Source organism: Lontra canadensis, unplaced genomic scaffold (assembly GCF_010015895.1).
Source record: "Lontra canadensis isolate GAN:19392208 unplaced genomic scaffold, GSC_riverotter_1.0 scaffold99, whole genome shotgun sequence".
Classification (NCBI taxonomy): Eukaryota; Metazoa; Chordata; class Mammalia; order Carnivora; family Mustelidae; genus Lontra; species Lontra canadensis.
In genome coordinates this window covers 1,033,616-1,056,671 of record NW_022631093.1, presented here as the reverse complement: position 1 = coordinate 1,056,671, position 23,056 = coordinate 1,033,616, and the positions used below count along the sequence as shown (strand labels likewise).

The window sequence follows — 23,056 nt, the reverse complement described above, 5'->3', positions numbered from 1 at the left end:
AGATAATGTTACTTACCAACTACAAAATCCAAGAAGTTTAATTGAAACCCTTAGAGAGCGGCCCCTGGGTAGTTCATTCAGTTAAGCATCTGCCTTTGGCTCAGGTCATGAACCCTGGGTCCTGGGATCAAGCCTTGCATCAGGCTCCTGGCTCAGTGGGGAGCCTGCTTCTCCCTGTCCTGCGTCCCCTGCTTGTGTGTATGCATGCTCTCCCTCCTTCCCTCCCTCTCTGTCTCTCTTTCCCTCAAATAAATCTTTAAAAAAAAAAAAAAAAAAAGAAACCTTAGAGATAATAGGTGTCAGTAATTAATAAAACAAAAGTCAGGCACATTCTAATATTGATGTGATAGACAAAAGAAGAGCCTAGTCTCAATTTTTTTTTTTTTAATTACGTTCAGGTTTCTCCCACTATTCCTAACTAGAGCATTTCTATGAAACCTTTTGTAAGCCAAAATGGCATAAAAGGAAGAAGCAATTACCATGAAGTTATATGAAAGAAAATTTGAGTGTTCCCAACCCCCCCAAAAAAACCTCTTTTAGGCTTTTCTGATACCTTAAGACATACCTTGTTAATGGGTGCACAGACAGTTTGATAATCAGATGCCGAATATAGTTTCTGAGAAAACAGCTTGTTGATTCTACTCTGACTGGGTTCACATTGCATCTGTAAGCAAGAATTCTCTTCAGATTTCTTGTGGCTAGTGAAAACTGATACTGACATAAAAGCAAAATGGCGTAACGCAAACTTCTAAAAGCTGAGAATACCTGTACAACAACAGAATGTGTATGTGTATGGGTCAAGGAAATGATGAGTCACAAAAGCAGACCTCAAAAATAGTAAAAGACATTGTGTTGTGACAGCCAAAAATGATGATTAAATTAAAAGTGGATGTTATTTTATGCATATACATATATATACATATAACCAATAAAAATTCCAATAGGATGTCTAGAACTTGATAAACTATTGACAGAATATTGTTGGGGGAGGTTCACATTTTCTGTTTCTAGTCTTCCTGATTGATAGGAGGAAATGGTAGTCATCATGGGCTGACCCTGAGATTAACAAATCGCATATAATAGAAAACAGTTTGTCAACAGAGTAGAAAAGATAAAGTGGACATATAACTACATACTGATTTAAAAATTTCAAATATGATGGTGGATTTTAAAGTACAAAGTAAGCCATTCGGTAAATGTCCTAAAAAGGATTTTTTGGACCCTTCTACCCAGACGAATAGAGTATGGTGGAACCTTCTGAAGGATGAAGACAAAGTTTGAGTGTCATTTATTACTTTTTGAGCAAGGTTCTCTTCATCCTAGTTCTCTGTTTGCCCAAGGATATAAGACTTAAGGATTGACAGTATGTTTTATCTCTGTGATTCTTTCTGCATCAATCCTATTAAATTAAAGGAGAAAGAAATAATAAAACCTAACCATTCCTGAGAACTTTCTATATGCAGCAACCATGCTAGGCACTTCACAGACATTGCCATTTACTCCTTAGAGCTACCTGTTCGGTGTCTTGTATTGGGGTTGTTATTCCTTTGAGATGATGCACCCAAAATCTGTTTATATAAAGATGTTGCAGAATGTATTCCGATGAAAAAGAAACCCTGCAGATACTGAAATATTAGAGAATAGTCAAGCACACTGTTTCCTTATCAAGACAGGGGATAGTACATGGCCATTAAAAATAATAAACATATATAGACTTTGAAGGTATCTAGAAAAATTTTTACTACCTGTGACCTAGTAAGAATAGTGTCAGCCATGTGAAAATGGTACATATTAAGGAGTAGAGACCAAAAAAGTATACAGAATCTTAAGATTCATTCATATTTTACAGTTCAAAGCCCATATCCATAATTTATTAAAGTACTCTGACCCTGCTTTGCATGATCCTCAAAATTATTTTTTCCCCAAGTAATTCAGCATAGACCCTTATCATCTTACAGTGACAGAACACGGTTTAACCTTTCATCAGACAAAAACAGAAACAACACTTATGTTAACTTTTGTTTTCATTTTCTGCTTTTTTTGTCCCCTAAATCTGATTTGGGATATTCAAGAGCATAAAAATCTCTTCTGTGCCTGGCTCATTGTTAAAATGGGGGCCCAGAACGATCCTACATACCTAGTCTGCATCCATTCTCTCTCTCCCATTCTCCCTTCCTCACACCCTCACCTGCACACTTTCTTTACACCCAGCTAAACTTATCTGTCTTTCCTTATAACACTAAATGGTATCCTTTACTACATATTTAATACTGACTTAAAATGAATAAACCTGTGAGACCTTCTTTAAGTTTTGTGATAGTTTAATTCATTGTGTATTCCTTTAATTTGGTTTGAGAGTCTCTACTTGATTTCTATTACATAAATGATTTTTAAGCATTTAAATATTTTTTATTTTTAATCACTCTTCATATGGTTTATTTTTATTTATTTTTTTTTAAGATTTTGTTTATTTATTTGACAGAGATCACAAGTAGGCAGAGAGGCAGGCAGAGAGAAAGAGGGGGAAGCAGGTTCCCTGCTGAGCAGAAAGCCCAATGTGGGGCTGGATCCCAGGACCCTGAGATCATGACCTGAGCCAAAGGCAGGGGCTTTAACTCATTGAGCCACCCAGCGCCCCTCAAATGATTTTTAAATCCCAGGCCTATACAGTAGTTGATTGCTGAGCATTTTAGAATTTGGTTCTTCCTCATAAATCAGTATGTATTTAGTTGAGTTTGGGCAGTCATCTCTGTTTAAAGTGGTTTCTTGATTTTTTTCTTCTTTATACTACAGCAGGTAAAATAAGATGTCAGTTGATAATTGGTTAGTATTGACAGAAAGGGGAAGGTGTGTTTGATGGCTTTAGCCCAAAGGTGAGATAATTGCTTGGGTTCAAGCAGTTGAGGAGCTGCTGCACATTATCTTACAGAAGTCCCTTTGTTTTGACTTCTGAGATGTATCCTAATTCTTAACATTCAAAATACTCTGTAGGCCCTCATGATAAAAGCACGGTGGATAACTATTATAGCTATTCTGGGACTGGTTAAACATTCTAATTTGGCTTTTATCTTGATGTTAAAAACAAATACATCGTGGAGTACTGAGATTGGACCTGTGTTGAAACCACCCTGAATAACTAAAGGATTAAAAGTTCTTTCCTCTGGACTACTATATTCATTTTATACAGAGGCAGGAGCTTTTTGTTACTTAACTCAGTTCTCAGTTTTTAATTCTGACATCTATTATCAAATAATCATGAATTTATAAAACAATTCTCTTGTTTTATAGTCCTGCATGTAACTATTGAAATAATTTCAGTTCAGCAAATACCCATTAAGCATCTTTTTTGTATCAGTTGTGGCATACAGAGGGATATATAGTAGTGAGCACGGTAGGCAGTCCTTACTCTCATGTTCATTAAGAGCCTGGTCAGGGGGACACATTAATTGATGAATCGCACAGGTATCTGAATTGTTACAAACAATCACTAGTGCTGTTAAGAAAAGATATTGGATGACTTGAGAAAATAAGGGTTCTAGTTGCTGCAGAGTATATGGTATTAGGGAGGCAAGTACTGGCCTAATGCTAATCATGCAGGGCCTGATAGGCGATGATACTTCCATGAAGTTATTTTTAGGAAGATTAATCTGTTGTATTTTTTTGTTAAAAAATAGATGGTTTGGGGCGCCTGGGTGGCTCAGTGAGTTAAAGCCTCTGCCTTCGGCTCAGGTCATGATCCCAGGATCCTGGGATCGAGTCCCGCATTGGGCTCTCTGCTCAGCAGGGAGCCTGCTTCCTTCTCTCTCTCTCTCTGCCTGCCTCTCTGCCTACTTGTGATCTCTGTCTGTCAGATAAAATAAATAAAATCTTTAAAAACAAACAAAAAAATAGATGGTTTTAGTGCAGTCATTTATTATTGTCACTGGTAATAATCTTGCCTTAAAAAGCACATAATTACATACTTCTTACTCTGTTCTATTAGTGACCAAGAATTTAAGTGAGAAAAGATCAGCCAAATCATCAGAAATGTCTCCAGTGCCTATGAGATCGGCAGGTCAAACAGCTAAAGCCCATTTGCATCAGCCCCACCGAGTAAGCCAGGTGCTCCAAGTGCCAGCTGTTAATTTGCACCCCATCAGGAAGAAGGGACAAGCCAAAGACCCTGCCACATTAAGTGAGTATTCACAATTATTATTGCATTGATTTAATTACAATTTATAGGGGAGTTAGACTGAAAAATAATTACAAAGGTAAATGCTCAGGAGATGATCTAGTATGGTTTGTATAATTTAATCATCACTCATGAATTTAAAAAAGTTTCAGTTTGTAGGTATGTATTGACAGCATACCTATTTTAAATGCTGCTTTGGAATTTCTGTAGTCATATCAACAGAAAACTTACAGTACTACACTGAGGTACCAAGAGTTTATTGCATTCAGAGGGGCATAAAACAGTTATCTAATGTACATGCACCCTATGAGAATGAGGTTGCTTGTTCTAAAAATGTATATATTTTTTCATTAATGATCACTTTTGAAAAACCTAGTTAGGTAACAAGAAGAAATTGTAAAGTATGTAAAGAAGAGCCTGTGCTTTTTAGCCCCCGCCCCTTTCTTAGGCCATGTGGAAGGGAAGCTAGGTTCAGTTTGGCTCCTGACATTATTACCTAGCCCATGTATTATATTTAGGACAGATTCAGTAGACATCTGTGAATTTAATTTTGTTTTAGATCCAAAGTTGAGTAAGAAAGGACCCCCCCACCCTTGCCAGATTTTCACTCTGGTGCTATCGACACACAAACCAGTAACTTAAGTATAATGTGTTTGCTTTTATGCCAGGGGTATGTGCATATAAAAACGTACTAAAAAAAAAAATAGATGGAAAGTTTTTAGGACACACAGAGCTAAGTATAAAGTCAGAGGTGACTTTTTGGAGGTAATGCCTAAGCAGAGTCTCAAGGGTTGAGTGGGAAGGAGGTAATTAGGCAAAGATAGCAGAGAATTGCTTCAGGCAGAAGAAAACCTTGGAACCTACAAGAAGTTGCTGTGGGCATTGCAGCTGCCTCTGAGGGCAGAGCTACAGGAAGAGTGTTTGTTGAGAGAGAGATGATTAAAGCTGCTACCTACAGAGTACTCCCTGAGTGCCAGGCACAACTGTTTTACTAGGTTTGTTATATTCATTTAATCTTCACTGTAACCCTGTAAGATACCTAATACTCTCATTCTATAGAGGAAGCATAGAGGGTCTCCGTAACTTAGACCTGCTACCAGTGAATAATGGAGCTGGGAGTTGGGCCCAGGCTAACGGTTAAAACGTCATGCTAAACAACCTCTCAGGATGATGAGATGTGAAGTCCAAAGCATACTTAAGTTAGAATATGGAGTCCAAAGGGGAGTTGGCAGTGGGGAGTTGTTGCAGAGATTTGAACCGGGGAAGGTTACGGTCTGTGTTATACTAGAGAAAGACTATAGTAGGGAGCGCAGTAAGACTGCAGTCAGAGAGGCGCCTGGGTGGCTCAGTGGGTTAAAGCCTCTGGCTTTGGCTCGAGTCATGGTCCTGGGGTCATGGGCTCGAGCCCCACATCGGGCTTTCTGCTTAGCAGGGAGCCTGCTTCCTCCTCTCTCTCTCTGCCTGCCTCTCTGCCTACTTGTGATCTCTGTCAAGTAAATAAATAAAATCTTAAAAAAAAAAAAAAAAAGACTGCAGAGAGTCCAAACGGAAAGCTAATGTAATAACTAACAGGATGTTGCTCAGAGCCTGAGCTAGTTGGATGGTTATGGAAATAAAGAGGTAATTAGATCCAAAATTGGTGAAGTCAGTCAACTTGCAGGCTAGGAGTACCAAATGAGACAAATCCTGATCTGGCTTCTTACTTGGATGTCGTCACCCAAAAGGTAGTTATTACTTGTTCCATGTAGCCCTTTTCTCCGCTTGTTGTACTATGGCTGTTATTTATATGATAAATACATTTATATTAAAATAGCGTGTAAGGGCGTCTGGGTGGCTCAGTGGGTTAAAGCCTCTGCCTTCGGCTCAGGTCATGATCCCAGGGTCCTGGGTTCGAGTCCTGCATTGGGCTCTCTGCTCAGCAGGGAGCCTGCTTCTCCGTCTCTCTCTTCCTGCCTCTCTGCCTACTTGTGATCTCCGTCTGTCAAATAAATAAATAAAATCTTAAAAAAAATTAAAATAGCATGTAATTCAGAGTAGTGTTAGTACACTGTGATTTAAAGGTCTTCAGTGTGAAAGGGCTGCTTGGTATTATGACAAAGGCCCAGCAAAGATGGGCTCACTTTACTGATTTAAAGAGTATCAGTAGCTCTCGGACATTTCCTAAAGAAGATAAATACAGAAGTGTCAATATGGTGAAACCATGGCTAAGTTTGACCCACGCTAAACTGGACCAGTTGTTGGACAAGAGTGGAGATAGAACTTTGCTGCTTGTTTCTGAGGGGGTTCCATAATACTGTTTTTCCATAAATTCGTGATTGTTTCTATTGTCTACTTTTCTCCTGTAGTGTGAATTTAGCACTCTTGAAAAGGGCTGGACTGGCATCCCTGCACACCTTTGCCCCCACAGCACAGCTGCACCACAGGTAGTGATAGGGCCAACATCCCCACACTGCCCTGGTTGCGTGCCTCGCCCTCCCTGGAGAGGCCATCTCTAGAGGGGAGAGAAGAGTTTGAATCTGTCCCTTCTCTGTTAAGTCTTCCCACAAAACAAGTGTGTCTTTTGTGGGGGCTGGGACACTGTACTCAGACCATTAACTTGGTTTCCCTGACACCACAGCACAAACAAACAAAAAGAACTGTTATTATCTGGTTGGTGCTGACTAGCTGAATTGGAACAAACAACCTAGAGATGAGAATCTCTGTATGCCATCAGCCGGTCATTTAGTCCTGTTCGCCATTTAGACATTTCAGTTGCCTGCACTAGCCATTGTGTGTCATGGCTTCAGTTATATAGTACTTTAAGCCACTACAGATATTTTAATTGTGAAGTGATGGTTATTTGCTTCTTGGGTTTTATTTTTAGATACAAATTTACCTCAGAAGGTTTTAGGAACAACTGAAGAAATAAGTGGTAAGAAACATCCAGAAGATACTATCTCTGTAGCATCATCTTTACATTCTAGTCCTCCTGCATCTCCTCAAGGTTCCCCTCGCAAAGGTAAGACATAACAGTGTAAGCTCATCCTTATTACACCAAATAACACTTGGTGGTACATGATTTGTTTTTCAGTCTGTAGTGATAATGGAAAGTGGAGAAACATGTAACTTCTAATACTTTTTGGACTTTTATGTTTTAAAACTGAACTATTGAGATGCTTTCCAGGTAATTGTTCCATCATATCACCAGGACTCTTGTATTCACAGTATGGCTCTTTGTCAGTGGACAAGCATAGATAAGAATGAAGGCAGAAGTCACAGTTGTTTCATTCTGTGCATTCTTGATATTGTATACAAATTGCCAATTAAATGTTTCTGTGGAGTATTTTTAAAAAAGAATTTCTATAAGAAACTGGTCTTAACCAACTACAATATTGAGGGAAAGAAACATTTAGGTTGATACATTCCTTTTTTTAATAATGGAGTATTATTACGTTTACTTATCAGGATTTAAAATAACCTATACCCCTATGGATTTTATATCCTATGTAGGACCTCTTGAAGTAAAATACCTGAAATCTGTCTTGCTCATTGACCTATGTTTTCATAGTTCAGTGTGAAGCCTTTTTTTTTTTTTTTTTTTTTTGGTCTTGACTAGCCCTGGGTAGTGTGCATGCGCATGCAAATGCCATTTCATGGTAACTGCACATGTAGCATTTAAAGGGTGTGTATATTTCTTACATTGGCCCATACACAGTTTTTGTTAGCCTGGTAAAAACAAAACAAAACAAAAAAAACTCCTTAGTTCTGGCCTCATCTTCACAGATGTTAAAAAACATAAAGTTAATCTGTTTAAATAATCACAGTACAGGAGGGCACATGGGGTTGAGGAAGACAACCTTATGAATTCGAGCAGGAAGGAGAAGCTTCCAGAGTTTTCCTTAGCTCCCATGTTCTAAGTTTCATCTCAGTTTTGAGGGTTCCTTTTTATTAGCTGCCACATTTTGGCAGTTATGTGGTAAGGGATGTCAGACCTGCGTTTGAATTTTGACTCTCTCCCCCACTATAGCCATGTAATTAAGCCCAACTGTAAGGTTGGGTTTCCTGTCTATAAGATGGAACAAAGACCAGCTCTTTTAGAGGCCTCATACGAAGTTAAAAGAAATAATACTTAGAAAATTTGATAGATGATAAGTGTTTAGTAAATTGAGATGTGTTGTCTTTTAAAACCCTGCTGCCACCCTAGGGTAAAATAGCTTCATTGCTAACCTGCCCTACCTACCCTTTGACATAGCTGAAACTAGCTAGAATTTTCATTCAGATTTTACTAAGAAAAGAGTAGTAGAATTAAATATGAATAGAAGCAGTGCATATTAACAGTGTGATTATATAACAGGTTTCTGACCTTGTGGTATGTAGTTCATATATGATTTTGTGAAGCATGCATATACTGTTTCATTTCTTTACTGTCTGCATGGTCCTATCTGAAGTGCCCCTTACCAGATCTCACAGAGGGGGATGCCGTCACACACATGGTCCTGCTAACATGGCTGCATGCTCTTAGCACTCTTTGAAGAACAATCTACACCCTCCACACTTTTTGGAGGCTTTTCAGAGGTCCCATCACAGACAATTCTTTAACCAGGAAACTAGTTGAATTAAATACAGTGTTCTTGCCTGCATGTGACTAGTGGGAAGATGAATTTCCCCATTGCTCTCATTCCCAAAAGAAAATCCACTCTCACCACTAGAATCGAGAAGTCTTTTGCCATTTTGACTTTCATCATGTGGTCAACAATTGACCTTGACATTCATAGCTTTAGGAGACTGTCAGAAACATGTTTACAATCCATAGAAACCTGAAGAAATTATTTTCTTTAAAACTGTTTTTTACTGTTCTTACATATGTTCTATCAAAACCTCTCCAGTTATTGTATTTCCTTTTATTTCCATAGACATGATTTTGCCAGTAATCTGTAATTGAACAAAAATATTATTAAACTAGGAGTACATTATTAGGTTCTTGCTAAACTTTGGAATTCCTAGTTCTTGGTTCTTGCTAAACTTTGGAATTAGTTCTTTTCCTAACATTAAATAGGAAACAAGCCTATCTTCATGTTTTTCATAAGGGGTATTTAAGCAAGAACTTTTTTTTAGTAAGTAAGAACTTTTAAAAATATGAGACATCAGGCAGCTTTATGGAAGGCTGTGCTAATGGAAGGCAACCTTTCCACGTTGGAGATAAACAGGATCAGAAATTGTGCTTTGTAACTATTCACCCTGTATTTACTATTTTTGTGTCCTGTCTGGTTTTAACCAAGCTTTTTCTTAGTAGAATCTGCCTGAAAATTCTAGACATAGTTATTTGTGAGAAGTAATTCTGGTTAGTTCATACTCTTTGTCATATTTTTCTTTATGACAAGTTTTGCTTACTTTGAACAATATTTTATTACCAGCTTGTTCTGATTAAGGTAATTTTTCTCCTGCGTTGTGTCTTGCAATGACTTCAGTGTTTATGCTGTATAGTAGACTCTCTGTGTTTTAAAAAATATGTTACTAGATTTCAGTTTTTCCAATATTGTCAAAATGTTTGAATTTTTTATAGTGAAATGTTCTATAATAGAAACCAGCCTAATTGTGATTAACTGGAAAGAATTAATTGACCATGACAGGGTTTTTGCATCTCTCCCTCCAGTTGGCAGTATCCTATCTGATCTCAGCATCCTGCTGCGCCTCTCAGGGCCTTCCTCATCCCCTCCCCGTGAGTCCAGCACCAAGATCAGTGGCCAGAACTGCCCCGGAATAGGTGGGGTTTACTTGCAAAAGAAAATCCTTCAGATTACCAGGAGCACAGCCAAAAGAACAGACAGGACCGAGAAGGCCACTGAGGAGAATAGAGACAGGACAAGTTGTGAGAACACAGCCAAAAAAAGAATGACATCCCCGTTTAGAAGATTTAGGGAAAGAACTCTTTCAAGGGAGAGACTAGCCAACAACAAAAAAGAGGACGCAGATCACCATCAAGCTACAGAAAGCTGTGAGAAAGTGAAGGATGTTAGAAGCAACATCAAAGATGAGAAAGGGAGTGACATCTTCAATTCAAATAGCGGAGGCAACCGTAACACTTTAAACTGCTTCTATACGCGATTCAAGTCTAAAAGGAGAAAGACAATCTGACGGAGTTCCTCACTTAATTTTAGTGTTAAACTTGTTTTCATTTATTAATGTAAATGTAGCTTAAATTAAGTTATTTATCAAACAAAGTTTAGGCAGAACAATTTAGTGTAAAATACGATTTATAGGCATTTCATAGTGTTAAAGGTACTCTAGCCACAAAGTCATATTTATTTAAAGTGCCTTATTTGTACATGTTATTTTACTAATGTGAGTAAAATTTATACTCTTGTTTTCTGTAGTTGGCTTTATTTCCTGCTGATAGCGACTGGGTCTGTGAATGAAATAAGTAGAGGTACTTTTTAGAAATCAGTATTTACTTTTGCATTAGAACCCCTAGTAATGATCTTATCACCACCTTTGCTTCAGAGAATTTTATTGATCTTATTACTGCAACTACTTTAAAAGCTAAAGGAAAAAGAAGGCAAGAGATTTTATCTTGTCCACATACACTTTTTTTTTTCTTAAGATTTTATTTATTTATTTGACAGAGATCACAAGTAGGCACAGAGGCAGGCGGGATGGGGGGTAGGGGAGAAGGCTTCCCGCCAAGCAGAGAGCCTGATGTGGGGCTCAATTCCAGGACCCTGAGATCACGACCTGAGCCAAAGGCAGTGGCTTAACCCACTGAGCCACCCAGGCGCCCCCACATACACTTTTTATTTCATTTGTTTTTCATATAAATCTCTGATCGAGACAGGAAAAGGAGATCTGACATAGCAAGTGAAAAATCATTTGGAAACTTGTTGAAAATACAGTTACTGTGTCCTACTACAAACCTCATAAATTCGAATTGCCTGAAAGGGCCCAAGAATATGTATATTAATAACCTTTCCAGGTAATTCCTAGAATTGATTGTATATGAGAAACACTCATCTAACAGACAGAGGGATGTAATTCTAAAACAGTAAGCAAGTGACTCCTCCAGGATAAAAGAGCAATGGTTTTTTTCTTTCGAGAAAGGATTTTTGTTTTTTATTTGGATGGGGTTTTTGGGGGGTTTTTTGTTTTAAATTTACCAAATCCATTTTCTTGGTTCTCTTGAAAATTGACCAGTCACTTCCTAAAAAGCACTGAGAAGTGACAATGTTGAGAAGATCAAAAGCCTTGTTTATCTCAACTTGTCCTGTTCCTGGTGGCCCTCTAAGCCACAGGGAAGTCACCCGTATTCTGGGACTTCATTTTTCGCTCTGAAATAGTTACTGAAACTACTTATTATGGTTAGTGTTCAACAAGTTTTTTCTTTAATGACTTGAGTTATATGTGTATATAAAGCCTATAGTTTTTCTTAATGAGATTTGTCAGGATTGTCCTTAAAGGTCATGTACCTTTTGAACCTCATTTTTCCAGTAAAAAGGAAAATAATTATTTGCTTCTTTGAGACCTACTCCTTGTTGGGATTACTATGGCATTTCCTTTTATTTCTAAATAAGTTTGTTTACTTTTCTAACAGTTACCAAAATAGACATTATGTACCTTTGACTGTCATGCTACAGATTTATTTTGAGATGCTTCTGCCTCATTCCATCTCTACCCATTTATTCCAGAGAATGGAAGAGAAAATCTCTCTTGCTGAATCTGCTGTACAGTAAACCATAGAACAATTTAAAATAGGCAGATGCTGTTATTTTTGTAACACATTTTTATAAATGTGTCAATTCTGCCGTTTAATGCAATATTCTGTAAACCTAGTGAAGAAAAAGGAAACCAGGTATAAGATGAAATTCATAGCTAACACAATTGATTTAAAAATATGAAAAAAATTGCTTTGAACTTGGGGTAAGACTCCTTAATTGACATAAGCAGAATATCTGGGGTAAGTATATGGAGTTTGAAAAGCAAAAATGTAACTCTCTTTTTTGAGTCTTGATTCCCCTCACCCACCCTTACCTCAAGGTGGTATTCTAGACCCTCAAATCAGGCCATGAAATATTTATGTTAATCAAAGAAGGGGGCACAGGGCTAAAAAGAAGTGGAGAAACTCAAGATGTCTGCTTTTTACTATTTTGAAATATATCTAATACCTTCTTATTTTATTAAATGCTTGTAGCTATGTGAGAGCCCAGGGCAGATACACATTTGGACTAGTTTCCTCAGTAATACGGATTTCGACTTCGTATTTCTTGAATTTGGAGTCAGGTTGGTACAGTGTAGGTAGGTAGATGAGTGGATATGTAGGGGAATGTATGTAAGAAATTAGCATCATTACATCTACACAGATGGAAACTGAGATTGCTTACTCTGTCTTTTGTTGTTCTTGTTTTTCTTCAACTTCTCCCTGACCACATACCCCCTCCCTGTTTCCTTGTTTTGTAATTTAATCACTTGTTTTCTCTCATTTAGGTTATACACTTACACCGTCAGCTAAATCTGACAACTTGTCTGACTCCAGCCATAGTGAAATTTCTTCACGATCCAGCATCGTGAGCAATTGTTCTGTTGACTCCATGTCTACAGCTCTGCAGGATGAACGATGTTCTTCACAGCCTGTGGCGGTCCCTGAATCCACTGGGCCTTTGGAAAAGACAGAACACTCCTCAGGGATAGGAGATCATACTCAGCTTGGCCCTGGGTAAATATAGCTGCCCATGTTCATACCACAAAACCTAAACCAAGTGGAAATTGCAAGCAGTGCTCCCCAACTTGCCCTTAGATGATACCCCTGTACCTGTGGGGTGGTTGCAAGGGGATCCATAAAATAATATGAGGGTCAAGCATGTATCTTCTATCTCGAATATGCAAATAAGTACTATTTTGAAAGATGAATGGGTACTCATTTTTAAGTGTGTACTGAATTTAACTCTCTGTCATGTATGTTTCAATTAGTAAGAGCTCACAGTGAATCTGCTATGGGTAGGGGGATGTGGTTCTTGTATTGTGGCTATTAAGTTAGAGAATCCTCAGACAGACTGTGTAATGGGTGGTGGTCCCAGTGCTGTATCCATTATAGACAGGTTGGGTCGGGGGGGTACAGTCCGTCCTTGATCTGAAAGTATCATTTAGGGAGTAAGAATTACCAGCTAGCAGAAGTCCAGAAAGTTTTCTTGTTTTTTGTTTTTCTTAAACTTAGCTGTAAATTTCTATTTAGAATCAGGCAGTATGGAAATCTTGGAGAAAATTCTGAGAAAGTTGATTGTAAACTGATTGTTAAATCTGGTATTTTTTATTATGAAAAAAATCAGAGTGAAGTGTTACCATATTTGTAAAGGTTTTAAACTATGATTTTCTAGACCAAGGGTCAGCCAACATCTCTGTAGAAGTTGAATACTAAATCATATCAAGACTTTGTAGGTCATGAATTCTGTGTTGCGACTGCTCAACCCTGCCATTTTTGCTCTGAAATATCCTTAGACAATGCCGTTTGTAAATAAGTGGGGCTGCTGTGTCCCGATAAAATTTTATTTACAAAAATAGGCCAAATCCAAGGATCAGATTTGGCCTTGGGCTGTAGTTTGCCCACACCTGCTCTGTACTGTGAATGAAGGGTTCACAAGCTTTTTTGGTTGGGGAGGGGGGCGCAGCTAGCAGGAGACAAGGAGGGTAAAGGGCCTGATTGTAAACATTTCAGGCTTTGCTGACTCCATTTTTCTCTCTCTCAAATTCTTTGGAATGTTTTTGTTTTGTATAAACTCCTTTTTTTTTTTTTTTTAAGATTTTACTTATTTGAGAGAGAGAGACAGTGAGAAGAGAGCATGAGAGAAGAGAAGGTCAGAGAGAGAGGCAGATTCCCTGTGGAGGTAGAAGCCCCTTGCAGACTCTATCCCGGGACTCTGGGATCATGACCTAAGCCGAAGGTAGCCACCCAATCAACTGAGCCACCCAGGCACCCATATTTAAACTCTTTAAAATGTAAAATACCATGCTTTGCTCCAGACAATACATGCCCTTGCTCCAAAACATGCCATTGGCTGAATTTGGTTCCTGAGCCCTAATCTGGGGACACGTGCTGTAAATTATACATTTTACAGTTCTTGGTTGGAGAAGTTACTCTGTACTTGGCACTATATTAGGCTAACCTCAGAGTTAACATTGAAAAACCAAACATGGTTGAGAACATATAGTTGAGAATTCTTTATTCTGTATCCATGTAGAGAGTCTAACATTATGTTGACCAAGAATGAAAATGTATACTTAATGTTACTCATTTCAAACCTCATTTTTCATTTTCATTTAAAATCAATTCAAGAAAAATTTCTGAGGTAACTTTGCTAATAAGTATTTGAGTTTCTCCCAAGTATGTTTCTGGGTAAGTATGAATACTAATGGGTATAGAGATTAAGTGATGATTGATTACAGTGTCATTTTTTTTTTCACAAGATTATTTTGGCATTGAACATTTATGATGCATGTTCGATAGTCTTTTGTAGGCAGTAATACTTGGATTGGACAGAAGAAGTTTTTTCCAGTGAGCCAGTAAATTACTTTTAATGGTGTATCCCCGATTTTTTAGGTGGGCGCTGTCAAAACCATCTCTCGTCAAGAGTTTAGCTGTCTCCTCTTCTATGAGTAATGAAGAGATTTCCCATGAGCACGTCATTTTAGAAGCAGCAGATAGTGGTCGTGGAAGTTGGACTTCCTGTTCAAGCAGTTCCCATGACAACTTCCAAAGCCTTCCAAACCCAAAAGGCTGGGATTTTTTAAACGCTTATCGACATACCCATTTGGATGGCCCCATTGCTGAAGTTGAACTACCTGACTGTGAGCCCTATTCCTGCCCTAAAGGCTGCTCAAGAACTTGTGGTCAGTGTAAAAGAAACCTAGAGACTAATCAGATGAGACAGAGTTGGGCCTCCTCCAGTTCTCTGTCTGACACATATGAACCAAACTATGGAACAGTTAAACGGAGAGTGTTGGAGAGCATCGCACCTGAGTCCTCTGAAGGCTTGGACCCCAAGGATGGCACTGATCCAGTTTATAAAACTGTTACTTCAAGTACAGAAAAGGGCCTGATTGGTAAGTTCTGCATTCTTTGTCATCTGTGGCATTTAGAGATTAAGTGGCAAAAAGTGGCATTGGGATATCTTGGCCCAAAATTTTACCCCTGGAAATATTTCTTCTCACTCCAGGCTCTCTTCCTGCCTTCTATAAACAAATTATTTTCAAAAAGTTGACAATTTCTCAAGGGTTTTGGGGCAGGTATTCAAGTCTATTAAAATCAGAGGGCTGATATGAAGGTAATTAAGCTGGCAGTTTCATTTGTGTTTTGTTTTTGAGATTTGTGGTTTCATTGAGGAAAGATTGTATTACTATGCAACCCTGACAAAGGGATTATTCTCTTTTTGTCACCTCATACATTGTTTGGACCACAATTGATGTAATACATGGTAGAAACTTTAAATCTGATATTATTCTTTAAGTAATAAAAGTGGGGAAAATTGTGATAAGGAAGTCGAAAATATTTTTCGGTTACCCTCCTGGCACACGTCATGGCTAGGCCAGCTCCTGTTGTGGGTTCCATTCTGACCACACCGCTTTTTTGTTGTATGTGTTCATTTAGTATTTAGCCATCAAATACATTTTTTCATTACGTAAATATTTAGATATAATAGCCCCTGCTTTTCTATTTATATGGAATAACTATACTTTGAATCAACTGTATAATATATTAATGAAATTAGTTTACATTACTAAAAATGTGAAAGATGTGCTGATGTTTATAGCACATGTGTAGTACATGTTTACTTGTCAGATTGCGTTATAGATTGGGGTTTTTAGCGTGTTGATTTTTTTCCAAGCATTTTCTGTTAAATTTTTCTGGGTAACTGCTATATGGATAGCTAAACATGATTGTACAAGGATATAAAATGAATCTCCTGTCCATTTAGGAAACTAGATTTTTAAAAATCTTTTATTGCATTTCTAGATAACTCTGGGCTTAAATTCTTCATTCTTGTCTTACTGGTTTTGCTGACTTCACCCCTTCCCTCCCTGCCCCATCCTCTTGGGTGGGAATGGAAATCCTTGAAGAACTTGATACTACATGCAGATTTTGCTGTTACAGTTGTAGAAATTTTATTATGAACAAACCTGATTGTCTCTAAAAGAGCAGTTAATATTAGAATTATCAATGGTCTTTCTTAATTTATTCTGCCTACATGTAGGTAGTGTTTGTGTTTAAAAGTTACGTTAGCAAGGCCGTCAGAGTGGTTTGACCCTTAGGTCCTGTGAATTGGTCTTAATAAAATGGAGCTTCCTCTTTCTTTAACCTATTTCTGAAGTTTTTTGAAACTTCGCCTTTGTCCCATGGTCTGCAAACTTAGGGAAAAGGTTTTTAAGTTACATTTTTTTAAAGTCACAGTTATTTTGAATGTGCGCTGAAAATCACAGAAACTTAAGATGGATTTCCTAAAATTATGGCTTTTTTTTTTTTTCCCCCACTTAGTCACAAATCAGAAGTTAGCAGTAAGATCCCTGAAGGAATTAGGTCCTCTGTACCCGGGAAGTTTAAGTTGTTGATACACCAGGACTGACAGGTCGTCTCCACAGGAGTGCTGTAAAACGGTGGTTCATGTCTCAGGACAGGGTGGGCAGCCCTGAAATAGAGGGTCCAGACGTCATTTCTGCAAAAATCCTCCCTGTCAGCAAAGCATAGGTGTTCAGGCTAAACTGCTGAATGGTTCTGACTGTGTCATCCCCAGGGCTGGTGTCCCTGAAGAGCCAGGCAGCTGTCTCTGAATTTGGGGCAGGGGTGGGGATGCTCCACTGAAGAGGAGTGCTTGTCACCACATCACTTCTTTCAACTCTCTGTCACTCTGGTTTTTGTTTATAAGACCTAATGTGATCTATGTGTTTCAAAACAGGTTTAAATATTAAGTTTTAATCATTATGTTTTTAATCTGCTCTCTCTATATTCAAATATATTCATTTAGTCTATTTTTGAGTTCTGCTTTGTCACTGTAATAAGTTTCAGTATTTTTTTTTCTTTTATTTCTTAGATTTTTCATTAACGTTTCCATTGCTTGTTTTTCATGCCAGTGTACTGTGTCACCTCACCCAAGAAGGAGGATAGGTATAGGGAGCCACCTCCCACTCCTCCAGGATACATGGGGATTTCTTTAGCGGACCTAAAGGAAGGACCCTACCTACACCTAAAACCTCCAGATTATAGTGTGGCAGTGCAGAGGTCAAAGATGATGCATGACAGCCTCTCTAGACTGCCACCAGCCTCTCTCGGTAGCAGCCCCGTGGCCTGTGTTCCGTCGAAGATTGTAACTCAGCCTCAGAGGCAGATTTTGCAGCCGTCCCATCCTAAGCTAGCAGATGTGACTGATGCAGATAGCGAAGCAGATGGTATGTTGACAGACTACCTTAATGGGTCTCAAATAAATTGCTGAATACATGAATTGATCTTTACTCTGTTATTTCATATAGTCATTAATGTTTACTTCTAACTGCTGTAGCAATCTCTGTTTAAAAAAAAGAAAGAAAGAAAAAAAGAAAGAAAAGAAATCCCTCAATGTGGTGGTGTATTTTTTGAATGGAGTAATCTGCATGTTTCTGTGTGCCCAGTACCCAGTACCTTAAGAAGATAGGGTCTTCTTAAATCTGACCAGAAGTGGCTCAGTCTGATATGATAATTTTGAGAGGAGGCACTTGACCTTAGTAGAGCTGCATCTCACATTAATGCATGAAAACTGGAAAGTGCCTCATTACCTGAAGTTGTGCTGTTGGTGTAGTTCCTCTTAACAGCAGAACTCTTGACTGACTGCAGCTGGGGCAGCATCTTGCAAAATGATCTGCTTTATTAAAAATAAATGAAATTTTATCCCTTCAAGCAGTAGAGTAATGAAGCGATGAAGCAGTTAGGGCAGTGCCGTCTGTCAGCCCGCAGTGCGAGCAGCACTCATGTCATTGTAATAAAAATCTGGGCCTTGATGGGATATTTGAGAGGATTTCTTGGTTGAAAGTGACTAGTTCTCTAAACAGGTGGCTAGATTGCATGTTGATCGTCATTACTATGCCTCATCTACCACTTAATGGTGTCTTTTATTTTCAGAAAATGAACAGGTCTCAGCAGTGTAGCCTTTGGAGGACCAATTGGAAGTGTACCAGAAGCCGTCAAGGAAGGAGTGGACAGAACCACCTCATGATTCCGCAGACCGTTGTTGCCAACGAACAGCTTGCTGCTGCTGCTAACCCAGAGGTCTCGTTTCCTGTACTCTGGGCGACGACCTAGCTCTGAATCATGCTTCCTTTTATTGAATCCTTGCAGATGCAGTTTCCTCAGCTACGGATGTTGTGCCTGGAAACCAGTTTTTACTTTGCATACCAGACCTGCCTTGGGACCACAGTTACTAGAACAGATGCAAACTTGGGAGTCCTCCCTATGTATATCAGTATACATTTTTCTTAAACCAAATTATTTTTAAGATAGTAGTTTAGTATTATTTCCAAGCCATAGCTTGGGTTAACGGACAAATTTAAAATGTCTGCCATTACCAAGGATATTCTTGTGCATTTGAAAAGTAACTTATTATTTGAAGTTTTGTGGTTTTCTTCGTTTTGGGGAGCTGTCATTAGCAGATGTTTAGGTTTGAGGTCATAAAACTGTCTCTGGTCTGATCAAACTGAAATCATCTTTACCGGATGATATGCTTAATCTAGACAGATGAACTTGATCTGTAACTCCAGTGCAATGTAGGGTCTCCATTTGAGTGGGATAGGAAGCCCTTTGTGGTTGAGGTGTTTGGAAGATACTGCCCTTGGCTGATTTAGAAGGCCAGCTGAAGCTGCCACAGGGTTTCTTCTCAGTCCTTTGGGACAGGGAGGCTCTGACTGGGGGGGTAGCCACCCTCATCTCCAAAGAATGAAATTTTTTCTCAAAAGAAAATGTATACCAATCCCTTCTGAAGTGAAAGTTATGCTGTATCTAACTAAAAGTATAAATCCATTAAGTAGAGAATGGGTTCAGTAGAGTTTTACAGAAATCCAAAACAAAAATTTTTGACTGCTCAAATGTGGAGTTATTTCCAAAGGAAATGTAATCATTGGTCTGTAACCATGGAGATGAATTCAGCTGCATATATGTTCTGCAGCCGCCCCTGCACCCCATCTCAGCATGAGGCTGTGTTCAACCCTGACCAATGCTGCAGCCCCCAGCTGCCTGCAAGAAAGCTCGTGAGCACACCGAGGTGATAAGTGGTTGAAAATTTTAGGGGGGACAAAGGAGCTAGAATTGTGGGAATGATTCTCTTACTGTACACAGTTTAGCCCTTGAGAGGAAAGAGATACATATTTTTAATAGCCTGTTGGGCATGGCGCTCCTAAGTATTAAAATTTCAGTGACTATTTACTGGATGATCTAGACTTTCCACATTTTTACTAATTAAATACAGTGTTTTCTATATCTTAAGTTTAAATTTTATCATTTATTTTTTAATGTAAATGTAAGTGAGAGCTTAATAAACTTCTGTGATGACTACCAAAAAAAAGAAAAAAAAAAGCAAGAAAAAGGAAAAAAAGCCAAAGCCATTCGTGTGCACTACCCAGATTAACATGGAGCCAAAATGGGTTTACTTCTGAGTGGTCGTCCATATGTGAATTTATAGGATTTAGCTCGTTTGTGATTTCTTTTTTTAAGAGTTTGTTCTCATTTTTCCCTAGCTATCTCTTCCCTCTCTCATTTTCTCGCAGTCCCCTTCAGTTTTTGTTTGTTTTGTTAAATAGTAGGCTCCATGGCCTGCATGGGGCTTGAACTTGTGACCCTGAGATAAAGAGTCACGTGCTCTACCGACTGAGCCAGCTAGGGGCACACCCTACCCCCCCATCCCCTTCATTTTTGAAATCATAATTCATTTCCCAAGTGGTCAATGGGAGTAGTCTATGTTTTCCTTCAAAATGACTGTCTCTTCATTTTAGGAAAAATAGCTTATCTGAAAAATTCCTTTGGGCACGAAAACCCCATGAATTTGAAACTTTATTAAAGCCTTAAAAATCCACCTGCCAAGTATATTAGAAAGAGGCTAATTGACTCTGTAGCTTTCTTGTTCCATTGACATGGAAAGTGGCCTGGATCAAAAATCCTGGTTTGAAAGTCACACTGCCGTGATTTAACCTAAGAACACTGGTCCTCTGATCATAGAAAATGTCCCTTCATTGATTTACGTAATAGTGTTTTCATGTCTGGGGTAAAACAAAACGAAACATACTTCTGTTGTAGTTCTCTTTGTGTCAAGTTTGGTTATGTAGTCTTATTATTTTATATCCATTACCCCCCCCCCAAATGTGCTGTTTGCACATTATCTGTTTGCAGGTGTTTGAAATCAATCGGGAGCCTTACCTGTCTTCATCCTTAATGGTGTTGAGAATATCTTGCACAGAGTCAGAGGCTGTAATTTTGACTGCACCTTGTGGCTGCCTTTATTTTCATCTAGCTCCACCTGTGAGTGTTGGGGGTCAGCCGATCACAGTGATCAGGAACTAAAGCCAAATGCATTGTATTTTGATCTGTGTGTATCCCCTAAAAACTCATGGCGTTGTGATTTTTATATTTTAATTCTAATTTAGGATACATTTCTGCCTTCTCTTAGTTACATGACTAGAACAAGGGAAGCCTTAACCTGTATTTGCTCCAATTCTAAACCCCCATTTTTGTTTTTGTTTTTATTTTATAAAATTTTTAACTTTAATGAAGACACAAGTGCCCTCACCTCCCCTCAGCTCCGAATCTGTCAGGACTTCCTGAAGCAGTAAATCCATGGGGCAAAGTTTTGCCAGTTAAGTTTCAACAGAACCGTTTGTTCAGAATGAAAGATTTGGTCAATTAGTAAATCTGCTATATAACTTCCCTAAAGATTTATTTTAAGTAGTAGATTCTTCCTCCAAATGATTACTTTGAATCTGATCTTTGGAGAGGATAATAAGGCTTATTAACTGGTTTCTCGTGAGGGTGGTAAGTCATACTGTGGTCATTGGTATAACCTGAGCATCTCCCAGGCCGGAAGTGTGGCAGTAATCATGAGGATTTATGAGAACAAACCTAATTTTTATGAAGTGTTCTCTTCCCTATGAAAAGAGAGGAGAAAGAATTTCCTTGTATATTTAAAACAATGATAATGATTGTTATTCTGATATATTTTGTTTCTAAAAAATGTGATATTAAAGTAGATGTATCCCTTTAGCATTACCTTAAAGGCTAGAACAGAGGGATGAATCTTCAAAAGAGTCACAGTACATTTTCAAATTTAAACTTGAACCCCAGTTCATCTTTAGCTTTTGTTGTGCTTTTTTAAGGCTTCTTTATTTTTGATACACAGAATGCAGTTGTACTTGATCTTTTAAAATGAAACGTGAGCTCATCAGAAAAAGACAAAACTGCACAGTTCTAATAATTAAATGCAATTATACTGCACAATTCAGTGATTGTAAAGTATCTTGTAACGAGCAATGTTTGTCTCCTATTTTTTGATACCTCTTAAACTTATGTCTTTTAGAAAGACAGTGCCTCTGTATGCTTTTTGTATTTTTACTGAGTGTACATATTTGTTATATTTTTGGTTAAGAGAATGTAAAAGTCCATTTATTATCATATCTACTAATACATTGGTGGAATCAATAAAGAATCTACATTAAACTTCTCTGCTCTTTATTTCATACATAGATAAAATAATGACACCCAGTCACTCAAGGCGGCCATTGTGGGGCTAGCATTGGTGTGAAGGCCTTATATTTTAGGTCCGCAGAGAAACTGGAGTGACCCAATTATTGTTGACTTGGTGGTGTCTAGAAAATACCTATCTCTTTTTTGGGTTTTAAAAAGGGTGTTTGATGAAAAACCAAATAACAGTGGTTAATCCCCATTTGGCTTGTTTCTCTCTTAGAACAGGAAAGCCCAGGGCTAATGGGTTAAGTAAACAGGGCTTTCTGGGACTCAGGGCCTGGCATTTACACCACTCGACATCACCTGTGCATCACAGTAAGGGCAGAGAGGTAAAGGTGCAAAAGTGTGTCCCTTTTTATAGCGAAACAGCAGCTTTCCCAGAAGCTGCACTTGGTATTTCTGCTTTTATCTCACTAGTCAGAAGTGGGTCCCATGACCAGCGGCTGCAAGAAACTTGGGAAGTGAACTCCTTAGCTGAGCCATTGATGGTCCCAAATAAAAGTTGGATTCCTTTCAGTGAAGAAGGAAAGAATGGACATTGAATGGGCACCTGGCTTTGTCTGCCACAGCACTCCTCTTGTGAGGCAGGAAGTGCAACAGTTTGTATCGGGATCAGATCCGAGAACCACCAAAGAAGGAAGAAATTTTGCTCTAGCATTCCTTCCTGAAACTTTCCCAGTCTTCACTCTGTACCTAGGGAATATTATTCCCATGATAATAATGCTTCTCCCTCCTCCCGCTTAACCCCCTCTCACCACACACACCAGATTGTCCCCAGTCATTCCTTCCCCTGACCATCTTTGCACAAATGTCCCTGGTTCATTCCTTTACTTAGAAACACTACACACAAATACAGTAGGTTGAGTGTTGGCTACCTAAAAACTAGCCGTAATCCCTGGAATTTGTAAATGTTACTGTATTTGAGAGAAGGGTCTTTGCCAATGTAATGAAGCATTTTGAGATGAGATTACATTGGATTATCTGGATAAGCCCTATATGCCAAGACAAGAGTCTTTCTGAGGGAGAGAGGAAGGAAGATAAAACAGACCTAGTGAAGGCAATGTGGAGACAGCAGAAAGGTGAAGCCACAAGTGAAAGAATACCAGCAGCCTCCAGGAACTGGAAGAGAGGAGATTCTTCTCCACACCTTTGGATGACACCCTGATTTGGACTTC

The 23,056-nt window shown here is 38.6% G+C and overlaps 1 protein-coding gene across 9 annotated transcripts in view; it reads left to right on the top strand.

The window, feature by feature from the left end:
- RAPGEF6 (Rap guanine nucleotide exchange factor 6) overlaps positions 1–19,724 on the top strand; it is a 187,933-nt gene extending 168,209 nt beyond the window's left edge. For 6 of the 9 annotated variants that reach the window (XM_032837628.1, XM_032837626.1, XM_032837627.1 and 3 more), the window contains 6 exons: positions 3,983–4,174; positions 7,035–7,169; positions 12,626–12,854; positions 14,733–15,235; positions 17,258–17,572; positions 18,279–19,724. In XM_032837628.1, the coding sequence (XP_032693519.1) occupies positions 3,983–4,174; positions 7,035–7,169; positions 12,626–12,854; positions 14,733–15,235; positions 17,258–17,572; positions 18,279–18,304 (1,400 nt within the window). In that variant the 3' untranslated portion in view covers positions 18,305–19,724. Of the gene's footprint in view, positions 1–3,982; positions 4,175–7,034; positions 7,170–9,803; positions 10,578–12,625; positions 12,855–14,732; positions 15,236–17,257; positions 17,573–18,278 lie in introns of those variants that run through there. The other 3 variants (XM_032837631.1, XM_032837630.1, XR_004380305.1) reach the window with 2 other exon arrangements.
- Positions 19,725–23,056: the final 3,332 nt, after the last annotated feature.